The 12,096-nt window shown below is 43.8% G+C and overlaps 3 protein-coding genes across 3 annotated transcripts; all 3 read right to left on the bottom strand.

Moving 5' to 3' along the window:
• Positions 1-3,754: 3,754 nt before the first annotated feature.
• On the bottom strand, positions 3,755-5,499 carry LOC6607580. Its single transcript, XM_032723446.1, has one exon. It carries the CDS (start codon positions 5,497-5,499, stop codon positions 3,820-3,822), a length of 1,680 nt encoding a protein of 559 aa, XP_032579337.1. The 3' UTR covers positions 3,755-3,819.
• A 1,965-nt stretch (positions 5,500-7,464) lies between these two features.
• LOC6607579 lies at positions 7,465-9,102 on the bottom strand. The gene has a single exon (XM_002032312.2). The coding sequence runs from the start codon at positions 9,100-9,102 to the stop codon at positions 7,465-7,467; it is 1,638 nt and encodes a 545-aa protein (XP_002032348.2).
• Positions 9,103-9,439: 337 nt separating this feature from the next.
• On the bottom strand, positions 9,440-11,116 carry LOC6607578. The gene has a single exon (XM_002032311.2). The coding sequence runs from the start codon at positions 11,114-11,116 to the stop codon at positions 9,440-9,442; it is 1,677 nt and encodes a 558-aa protein (XP_002032347.2).
• Between the last annotated feature and the right edge of the window lie 980 nt (positions 11,117-12,096).

Below are 12,096 nucleotides of genomic sequence, written 5' to 3'. Positions count from 1 at the left end.
CCAGCTCGTTGCGGGTTAAAGACCTGTTGGTGTTAAGTGCACGATAATCAATTCGATTCGATTCGTTGCGAGCCCGGTCTGATGATGTTGGCGTTAAACGGCTAGAGCACCAAATTGCCTATTTATGACCGCTGCGGCATGGCACGGCCAGGAAATCATACATTTGCATGTGCCGAATGGAAAGTATCTATTAGACAGCACCGAACAGCCAGATATATGGATATATAAAACTCTGTGGGGACATTAAAGGCATTGCATCACCAAGGGGACTGACCACAAAAAAATTGCCAAGGGAGCAAAAAAATATATACTAAAAACGGTCTTAACTGGTTAACACATTTTGCTGTTTTTACAGCGTTTTAATTACGCGCAACGCCCAAAAACAGTCGGCAATTGAAAAAGAATTCTGCCTTTGGTTTCGGTATCTGTAAATCGGCAATCAATGAAAATTCAATAAAAACCGCCAGACAAACGCACACGAGCTAAAACAGTTATCAATACGGCCCAGTCTTAAATTTGTGGTCAGCATGGCAACGTGTTTTTTATGAGATGAGGTTGCACCTGGATTCTAGCTTCTTGGAGGCTAATTAGCCGCTTGTCACTAGATGGTGATTGCAATTAGCGACTTAAATTCTGAACAATTGTACATACCGAACCGTAAGAAGATCGAATCATGTATCTATTTTTCGCAATAGCTGCATTCACTTCCCCTTTCTAGACTGGAATGCCCGGTTCCGTTCAGGCCATTAAATGCAAACTGCCTGGCCAACACTTGCAATCGAACTGGCCATAATCCTCATTGCTCTTTATGGCCCCAAACAATTCGCTAATGATTTATTTAAAGCACATTAACATTGGTATCGGTATCGGAATTCGGCATTCAGCAACTCGGCAACCGAAAGGCAGTCGGTGGAGAGTCATCCAGGATTGCCCACTGGGCCGGCTGGGTGGGCGTCATCGCTGGGATTTGGGATTTTGAGGCCGCACCCCTGCTTCATCGTTCGCATGGCATTGGCAGTGACCCAGCACCACTGAACCACTGCTATAGCACACCGGCCCCACTGCGTACTTCCCGTATCACAAGTTGCGTATCTGCGCCGCGGGTGCAAAACGAAATCGACATTTAATGCGCTACCACACAATTGGCAGCGGTGGGGGAGGTGGGTTGGTGGGCGGTCAGTGGAGGGAAGTGGGCTGTTGGCGGTGGGAGGGAGCGGCCGTTTCCGTTTGAGTTGCGGTTACCATGATATCGCATATTTCAATCAATTTGCTTATTATTGTCGTTGCTCTCGGGGCATTCCCGTTAGTATAATAGACCATAAAGGTGCGCTTGAGATCGACACACAAAACACAAGATGGTAAAAATAAAGACGAGGAAACACAGCAACAACATTTTCACCACAATATATAAGACAAGTCGAATCTTTGCTTTCGGCATATACCCTTGAAGAAGGTATTTGAAAATGGTACAATCATAATGATGAACCTCTTTGGTGTTCCATATTTCAGTTAATTTCCGGTACACTTTTAGCTTCTTTTATTGATGTGCCCTACCAAATTTGGTTTTCAGACCACAACTCCGTCATAGATATACTTCAACCGAATGAATGTATTTATTATTATTATAATACATTATTATTTATAACTTTTTTTTTTAATTTTAGACAATATGAAATATAGATAGCTCCCAGCGGTAGAAGGGTGCTCCATGTGTCGATGTCCTTAGAGTCTTAGCCTTTTCCAACTTTTTTTGGATATGTCCAAAGCGTGAGATGCGACCACATGCAAATTTGCCCGGCACGATGTCCCTGACAGACACTTGTCAACGGATTTCTTTTTGTTCCTCTGCTGCCATTTTGTTCTCGACAAAACTATGCAAATATATGTCAGGGAGATGTAGATGACGATGCCATGCCAAAGGCGATGTCAACTGAGCGACAACAACAAATGAAGATCAGCGCGGGCTTATTTATTTTATTTCTATGTACACTTGTGAATACATCGGAGTGCCAGAGGTCCTATGCTCCTGGGTTCCTGCAAGTTCCCGCCCCCTGCAAATGCAACTGCAACTGCTGCAACATTAGGCATTCACCCAAATACTCTTGGCGCGAACGGCAAGCACTTGGCCGGGGAAACAGCAACTCCGACTTGACTTGGCTTGGCTTCGCTGTGCTTGGCTCGGCAAACACATTTTTCGCGCCCCAAAAGTGTTGGAGGCGTTTTGTTGTCCACTTAGAGATGTGGGGCCGTCCGTCTGCCGCTGTATGCTGCAGTTGCAAGAAGGAAAATCCAAACTTGCAGCAGCCACTAAGCGTCTTGGGCACACGTCAGTCTGTCGCTTCCGTCGGCCTCTTCGTCTCCTTGTCTCTTTGGCTTTTATTGCCTTTTGGCGCCTTGCGGTTGGTCGTTGTTGATTGTGGCATTTTGATTGATTTCTTTTGACTTTTTGGAGCCGCAAATATTTGGTAATCCTGCTAGCAAACAAGCCGCTTCATCAGCAATTTTAATGCATATTTTAGCACCTCGATATCGGAATTTTCTTGGCATTTTAATGCCATCTACTTTCTAAGCGGCCAAAACAGAATCTATTGACATCCACACCACCGTTCTGTATTTTTGCCAACCATTCCCATTGACCATAAACTTGATTTCTGCGCACATTCGGCGACAATTTGTCAGAAATTCTGGCACTTTTTCAATCCGTTTTCAGCGGCCTGAGTATTAAGGTCAACGTCAGTGCTTAATTGAACACCTGGACGGTCGAAACCACGACTGCGATGGCGGGTCAGCAGGTCTGCAAGGTGAGTCATAAGACGGACCCAAGGTAAAGGCAGAATTATTTCCATTTCCAAATAAATCTGATTGGCACGAATAACACAGACATAAATGAAGGAAAACTAAATCAATTCCTTACCACTGCTTCCGAAGCTCTAATTCGCTAATAAGTAATAGTAAAGTTGTTAATCAAACATAACATAATACTAAATGTGTAAATAAATCACCGTTGCGTCTACTTGCAGCTAGCTACTCGTTAATCTCAAAGCCTTCTTCAAAAATGTAACACCGCAAAAAGCTGTGAAGCCTTCATTCAAATGGTGGTAGACATAATTTGTAATTGAGATGTGCGATATTGCAACACATCAATGACAACAGACGGAACGAAGCGAAAATGCATCTTCGGTTGTCAAAAGTTACCAAAAGTCCCTTGTTGTTGGCAAGGTTGCAGGTGTTGGTTTGGTTTGGCTTCTTTGGGTAAATAGTGCAAAGTCGTGAAATCAAATTTGTTCACGTTGTTGGCAGTCGATGTCTATTATTCGTTTTATGTTAATCAAAACGGGCCAGCAACTAAGACTCCGACGGATTCTGCGTTGTGCCACCAAAATGAAAAACAGACAGCTGCACTGAAAAAATAACGCTCTATTTTTTCACAAAATATAATATTAATTTAAACCAAAAATATGATGAAGCACATTTGTTATATAATAATAAAATAAATGTTATATTGCAACTTACAAAAATAAAATAAATTAAATACTATTCGTTTTACAAATTTTATTTTGTATGACAAATTTGACTTAGTTGAACAGTGCTTATTTCCAGTGTACACCCCCTCTCTGTCAGTAGGCCACAAATTGTTGGTTTTAGACTGCTTCTTTGGTGTTGGGGCTTTACATAATTTGGTGGATCTGTTGTGGTTGCCTTGTTTCTCGCTTCGCACTTGGAGTCTTATTTCGTGGCTCTGGTCGTGTCTTTGCGGTGTCTTCCTGGTGAGCAATTTGCATTTATTTTATTTGCAGGGGAAAATGACAAAGCCAGACACTACAAGCTATTGAGAAATACGTTGGTGTAGATAAGAAGCAATTCGATGGTGAATACGACGGTCGAAGTGCCCAGACCCACTGCGAAGATGAGCCAGCACTTGCGAAGGTCCTGGATGCGCAGCGGTTTCATTAAATTTGTTCGGCTGTAGTCCTTGATGGTCATGCGTCCAGCCCTCACCATTTCATAGAAACTTTGCGTCATCCAGTGGGTAATCAATCCAGCTTGGTTAATTTTTAGGTTGAAATGCTGAAGCGGTTCCCGATAGAAGGACTCCGGAGCAATCAGCAAGCCCCAGGGTGTCTCCGAGCTGAAACACAAGTCCGTCGAGTATCGGAATACTGGATGGCCAAAGTGTCGCTGTTGGGCCTCGATCACATTCCACTTTACTGACGTGATGGTATAGGCCCAACTTGTATTGAAATAATTTCGTTTATCATAAAGCTCATTGGAGTTTTCAGTTAGGTGAAAAACTGATGCGTACTTTGCCCGAAAGCCACCATCCAGAAAATAGAACTCACTGCTTACTCCAAAAATCTTCAAGCCAGAGGTTAACAGGTCATCAAAGCTTTTGATTCGTGTGTGAAGCGGTGGCGACATTAGAAGAGAGAGCAGTTGGGCAGAACTGGAGCAAAGCATCACCAAAGCAAATATGCTTGAAGCCATTCGAATTAATCTTCCACGAAAAGTGATACCCCAACATTTAATCAGCTGGGGAACTATTAAGAAGCATAGTATAAAAGCCAAGATTAGAAGAAGTGTTGATCCAGGACTTAGTACATGCAAAAATAAGATTTCCACACTCAAAGGCTTCTCCACCGGCAACATGGTACACCAGCTGATGTCAAAAATAGGATAGCTATAGTCGCGATACCTTTCCTCGTGCTTAAATGATATCATCGTAGTAGTTACTCCGATATCCGAACTTCCATTCCGTGTAAACTGGATCATATATTCCGCAGCTGATACCTTGGCTTTTACCCATGTCGGATACAGAACCTGTGTGTCGCCCTTCAAACTTTTGGAAAAGTTCTCTACAATTCTCCACAAAAATCCACCCACTTGATATTCACCATGTCGATCGCGATAGGAAAAGGAATTGGGTGGCGACAGGTCGGGTTGAACCCTTATTTTGTAACCTTGGAGATCCTTAAGCTGGTTGATAAAAATTCTGGGTCGTAATGATCCTAATAAGCGCTGTTTCAAGAGCTTAAAATATGGAAAAGCCAGGTAACTGAAGACATTCAGAGAGCGTGTCCAACGTGAAAAGTACAGTACCACATTCAGCATGCTGTATTGTTGGCAAAGCAAAAGGATTTGAGAGGCCAAAAAGGAGCCTCCTTTATCCTGCACCTCGATAAGTACCCTTACCGACCGGTATCTGGTCAAACTCTCGGCCAAAAGCTGGAGCTGACCACCATAAGATGTCGAGGATAGACAGGTCATTACAAACAGGTTACTGCTGTGCCGCTTGTACAATCCTGGATAAGTTTCTTCGCGAAACCATATAATCTGTGGATGGTTGGATAGAATAGTCCTCGGAAGTGTTTCCCAGCTGCACTTCTGTCCAGTGGGGTTAAAGTAAAACAATGTGGTCTCCGAGGACACCAAAAACTTCAGAACCAAGCCGTATAAATCGACCAGTTCAGGAGCAGAACTTAAACTGATGTTGGACAACATGACTTATACCGAAACCGACAAGGACTGAAGGACAAAGACTAGACTAGCAGCTGGAAGCATTTGTATTTTGATACAATGTTTGCTTTGGAAATCAAATGCTTATCGCACGTTATTATCCGGGGACAACTGCAATATGGCAATTAAGAGTTTGTCCAGCGATAATCAAAGCTACTTCGCCATGGAGGAGTATGAGTTCAAGGCAAGCTCCCAGTTTGTTGAAGTTACGATTACTCGTATCTGGAAATGTCTCTGCAGCCATGTAAAATCCATAAATTCCTGACCTTTCAACTTGTGGGCAAGGCAACGCAACAAAACAACGCAACGAAACAAAACAAAAAGCCAGAGAGAAAATACGACAGGCCGAACCCAGGGGGCCAGCTGCAGCTGTAGAATTTTTAAGCCAAAATATTTTTTGGCTTCACATGCAAGTTTAAAGGGAGTTTTGGTTTTATTAAAGGGCGCAGCTTAAAATGCAGTTTAACATTGGTGCTTAAAAAGTAAATAAGGAGTGATACCAGAGTGTTTTAATAATAGTGGAAAGTTAACAAATCTGAACGGAGTCAATTGATTTGCATAATTTCCCATTTGAGGAAAGGGTCTCAAATATTCGGTGCTGACCATCGGGCTCCCGACTTGTTTCGGCTGCCATTCGAAGTCCAGGCGGCGTCTTTTTGGCCAACCATGAGGTTTTATGGTCGGGTCTGACTTAAGCCTGATCCTTCTTGGCAGCTGACAACACCCTCGCATCCGTCTTTCGGAGAAAGTTTCGCGGTCTGCGAATTTCTGGCTGCACACGCGTGTTTTCCACTCCGCTGACCTTCGCTGGGACAGATCGTTTAATAATTTGCAGCAAATCTCGAATCGCGAGTCGATTGTTGGCCACGACGGCTGGAAATTGTCTCACATGTCGTGAGGGTCTTGGCCCGCTCGATCAGCGCTTTTGGCTTGATTTTCCCGCCGATCACGGCCACATAATTCATTTTCCAGACATCGTGTTTTGGGGAAATTTGTCAACCAAATCGTGGCACATCTTGTGTATCATAAATTGCCCTTGGCGCAGCAATTGTCTAATCCAAAAAAAAAAAAAAAAAACATATAGAGACAGATGCTCCATGAAGCTGGAAAATTCTGAAGCCAAGTAAAGGTAACTGGTCCAATTCGTAGTCCCAAAAGAGTGGGTTCATTTGCCTAACTAGACTTCATTTAAAATTGATATATGCATGTTGCGACACATCATTGACAGCCGTGGAAACGAAGCGAAAATGCATCTTCAGCTGTCAAAATTACCCAAAAAAAAGCTTGCTGTTGCCAATGCTGCTGATGTTGGCAATGTTGCAGGTGTTGGTTTGGTTTGGCTTCTTTGGCTAAATAGTGCAAAATCGTGAAATCAAATTTGTACACGTTGCTGCCAGTCGATGTCTATTATTCGCTTTATGTTAATCAAAACGGGCCAGCAACTCAGACTCGGCAACTCAGATCTTGCGTTGTCCTACCAAAATGCAAGAAACAGACAACTTCGGCACTAGGCCACAATTTGCTGGTGTTTGCTGCCAAGGTTTTTACATAATTTGGCGGATCTGCTGTGGTTGTCTGATGGTGGCTTAGTGGTTCTCTCGTTCGGTGGTTCAGTGGTTCATCTTCCCCTCGATTGGGGTCTCATTTCGTGGTGCCCGTCGTGTCGCTGCGGTGACTTCGTAGGAGGCAATTTGCATTTATTTCATTTGCCCTCGCAGCTCGAAGGTGTAAGACGGTAGGAAATCATTCAACAGCATTGTTAACTACTGTCTCCTTGCCGAATCGGGCACTCCAGGAACCCTTGTCATCGTCACGAAGTAAACACACAAAAGTTTGCATTTGTTTTTATCCTGTCTTGTCTCTATTATTTACTGAGTAGTTGGGTGGAGGTGGTCTTTCCGGAACAGTCAGGCTTATCGGACGCCATCGCCGTAATTGCCCCGTGATCAATTAAAAGCCCAGCCAGTAGTTTACCCAGCTGACAAAAAGCTCACAGGTAAACAGAACTAGGCTAATTAGCAATACGGAAACGTAAATAATAAAGACATTTCTCAGATCCGTAATAGTGAGAGTTTTTGTCTGATACCGTTCCACGACGTTTGTAAAGTTGATCTTACCCGCCTTAACCATATACGAAAAGCCCCTGTTCACCCAGAAATCATGCAGACCAGCCTCTCTGAGAAGCAGGGTGTAACTATGCAATGGAGCTCTATGGGGCGAGTTCTCCGGAATGACCAGTCCAAATGGTATCATCTCATAGAAGCACAGGTCCTTGGAATACCGAAACACTGGCTTCGAGCTGCGCTTCTGCTGCTCCTCATAAATCTTCCACTTTTCGCTGGTTATAGTATAGCCGTAGGATGTATTAAAGGCATTTCGCAATCCTATTAGTATCGATGCCTGCAATGCCAGATGGAATGCAGCCGAGTATTTGGTGCGCTGCGTAAATTCAATGGACGAGTATTCAGATCTTATAGAGATGATGCGCACAGGCGATTCCATCAAAGCTGATAGACTGTTGACTGGTGGCAGAGATGGTGGGTCTGCAAATAGATTGAGTAGTCTTCCTACATAGTTTGAGCTGACCAAAGTGGCCAGCACCAGCCAGCCACTACTTTGGAGCCTGGGATGACGACGCCAGCGTCCACGAAGCACCTCGTAGAAAATCCAGACGAGTAGTAGTAGGATAAGTGTGGGATATGGCATCACCCGCGTAAGCAACTCGGACACATGGAGCTGCCTTTCCACCGGCAACATGGTGCACCAACTGGCCTGATTAACCGGATAGGACATCTCGTGCATGCGACTTAGGGAACCCATTGACATTGGCTGTATGCTGGCACCCACGTCTATAATTCCGCTTTGGGCTGCGTCTAGGAGTTCGATGAAATTGAGAGGCCTATCATCCGCATACTTATTGACCACCTGCAGTTGGGCATTGTGTTTGTGAGCATAGGCCTCCAATAAGTCCCACAAATATCCAAGGATCTGCTTATTGCCCTCCTTGTCTTGGTAAAGAATGGTATTTGGCTCCGAGTAGTCTGGCATTGTTCGAATTACGCCTCCACGAAGATTCAACATCTTATTCGGGTACAAGTCAGATACTTGTGTGTCAGGTGTGAATGTTTGGTTTACTACTTCGAAACTTGGATAAGCCTCAAAGCTGGAAAGATTTTCAGTTTCCGGAAAATCGTCAAAAATAGCATTCACATTAATCATATCCTGACTGAGGCAAAACTGCAACACTTCACTGACTAGAAATTCATCTCTGTCCTCCATTAGTTCAATGAGTATCCTCGCCTGTCTAAGGTATTTTAAACTACTTGATAGGCTGCCTAGCAGAGCTCTCCAATGAAATCCCGGAAGACAGGCCAGCACCAAGAGTCCCTCACCGATGAATCCATTCAGTATCACAGTTCTATCCGTTCGCCAAATCACCAAGGGCAATCCCCAAGTGGCTGATGAAATTGTATCTTCGAGGTGGCATTTTTCTTTCGCAGGAGCATAGAAGAAAATGCTGGTCAGCTCTTGACCACGGCTTATTAGCGACACGAGCTTGGAGTGAACGCTATTAACGGCGGTAGACATCTTAGAATACTGGCTTCTTTCTAGGGATGGTCCTATATAATATAATTGGTTTTATTTGCCTAATCGGTGGAAAACTATTTATGGAATACATTTCTCCTTGGCGTAAAAATAACGAAGTTAAATCCATACATCTGGGATACCCATTAAAACCATAATGCTGCAATTATCGAAATTTACGAAATGTTTTTATTAAAGAAATGTACTCATTAATTAAAAGGTGTTGTATTATCTATAAGAAGGTTATTTATCGTAAAACCAATACACCCCACAATATCCTTTAATGCTTTTTTATTTACTCCTTGGATAATAACACAGTAAACACAGTAAATAACACAGCTTACAAGTTGTTTAGGCAAACATTTGCATAGTGAACAGTGAGCTCGATGACGAAAACAACCACAGAAAATAGAAGTCCAACCCCATGCAGCAATACCACATACTGCCATTCCGTCCAACGAATTGGTTGCGCCCGATGAACTGTGCTTAAGTCCCCAATCGGAAAGCGTCCTGCTGTAACCATTACGTAATAGGATCTCCGATACCACATTCGAATGAGTCCGGCTTCGTGCATTCGTAAGATGAAGATTGTGCTTCTGTAGCAATATATGCAGTTGCTTTGCTGGATCAGTGAAAAAAGTGACAGCTTCTGGACACAAATTTCCTCCGAGTAGCGAAACAAAGGTCGCCGGAAATGTCGCTGGGCTTCTTTGTATAGCTGCCACTTAACTGAGGTTACCGTATAGCCATATGACGTATTGAAACTGTTACGATATTGAGCCAATTCAAAGAAAATGTCATGCAGGAGAAAGGAGGATGCATACCGACTCCTCATATCGATGGGGTACTCCATGAACTCCCCTCGCATTCCTCTGATTTTCAGACCCGATTCCTCTATTTGTTGCATGTTGGATATGTGATTCACCTTCTGTGGTCCAATAAAATAGGCCGAAAGTTGAGCTTGCAGAAAGCAGATAAGCGCCAGGTTAATCAGAAGTTTTATCAGATGAATGAGTGAACTCCTTAAACGTGTTTTTTGGGCCAAAAATCTGTGCACACTGTAGAAAAGTAGCAAGATTAACCACGTCCACGGAGATTTCATTAATCTAGTCAGTGCCTCATGGCTGCCTATTATCCTCTCCGTCGGTAACATCATACACCAATTTCCCACCATCATCGGGGAGCCATAAATGTGCGTGCTGCTGCGCTGCACGTTAACGCTATAGGGTCTCAAACTGGCTGCTATATCCACGGTTTGATTTCTTACCAAATCAAGGATCTGGACCAGCTTAAAGGATCTTTTCGGATGCAGCTCTATGGGAAGCTGAAGAGTGGCATTAATATGTTTGGCGAACTCAATCATGAATTGCCATACAGGACCATCAATGGAAATGGAACCATTCAACGTTTTTCGCACAATGGTATGGGGCTCCGAATTATCTGGTACTGTACGTATTGGATGTCCTTTCAGGTTTCCCAGCTTATAAGGAAACAGGGTGAGGTATGCTTGATAAACCAGTTTTTGAACGTTAAATTCTGGAAACATTTCGTAGGAGTACAACGTTGCAGAGTTAAAAAATGTCCACGAGAGCAACACAACATTGGGCATTTTTAAGTCTTGACTGTGTTTCAATAGTATCCGAGCTGAGTTTAGTTCCTGGATGGAATCTTCGTCACCACAAAGTTGCAATACCACGGGCATGCTACGCATTTGATCCAACATTAAGCTTAATGCTAGGAGTACTTCCTGGTATTGGTGAAACCTCAGGCAGGACACTGCCAATATGTCGGTATCCTGCCGGTGTCTGAGATAATGTGGGTATGTTTGATCATTCCACAATAAAGCCGTTGAGTTATCAGAGCCCAAAACATCGTCAAGCCAGCAATCACAGGATTCCAATCGATAGTTGAGCATTGTCCGGAATCGTATCTCCACCCTCAAATGTGTCCAGAACCGCTGGAGAACGTCTGAACGAGACCAATTAGAGGTCTCGGCCAACAGCACTTGTTGCCACATGCCCGACTTTTAGACTAGTGACCCATTGAAGGATTGGGCTCGGCTTTTAAGGCCCAGCTCGCATTGTTCTGTCCAAACTGAAGGAGTCAGCGTTTTTAAGGGTTGACTTGCAGAACCCTTTTGGCCACTGATTTCGAATGGAACTGCAGGCAAGTTTCGAAGACAATGCATTACAAAGAATGCAAAGGAGCTTGCGCCAACGCTCGAAAGCAAAAGTTGTGACGCATAAAATTGTGGCTTTTCTGACCTGTCACCAGAGTGACCCAAATAAGCGGTGGAGAATGCCTGCGATGGGTATATTCAAACAGCAGATTCCCTGGAATTGAAAAAGAATAGAATGCCAAGCAGGCCTCTTTTCAAAAAGTTTTATTTATTTGAGGTAAATGTATTTCGGTAAGTGGGGTGCTCAACCATTTCGTTAGTTTGGCTTAAAATGTTGTCCGCAATTTAAGTTTAAGGAAATTAAAGAATATACTTGTATATAAGTAGTATACCCCAGTGCAGCTCCACCAAACTGGGTAGAGAGACAATTACTTTTGAGCAAACCAACAAACATCAAACCAGCATGTTGACAATGGTCAAATGCTCGGGCCAAATGTGAAGATGCAGCTGGGGATCGCCGAGCCCGCTAACCCACGACCCCTGCCCCCCGAGTGGCATCCCGGCCAAGCGAATTGTTGTCTTCTTGGCCATCAATGCACCATGCAGCCCAATCATACACTCCCACTGCAGGTTGCAGTTTGCCGGCTGGATGCGCACAAGACCAAGACTGGCAGCCATGTCCATGTCATCATCATCATCGTCTGCACAGCAGCATTTTGTTGCTTTGGCTTTGGCTTTCGGTGGTGGTGTCGTCTCGTGGTCGTGGCACTTGTTTTATCGTCATTTTACAGGCATTTTTCATAAATTACAGTTTATTGTTGTTTGATAAACGGTCAGCGGTGGGCGCTACTTGTATTTTGTGACCAGCAGCGACACGC

Source organism: Drosophila sechellia, chromosome 3R (assembly GCF_004382195.2).
Source record: "Drosophila sechellia strain sech25 chromosome 3R, ASM438219v1, whole genome shotgun sequence".
NCBI lineage: Eukaryota > Metazoa > Arthropoda > Insecta > Diptera > Drosophilidae > Drosophila > Drosophila sechellia.
Note: the sequence above shows the minus strand (reverse complement) of the source record. Positions and strands in the feature narration are given on the sequence as shown.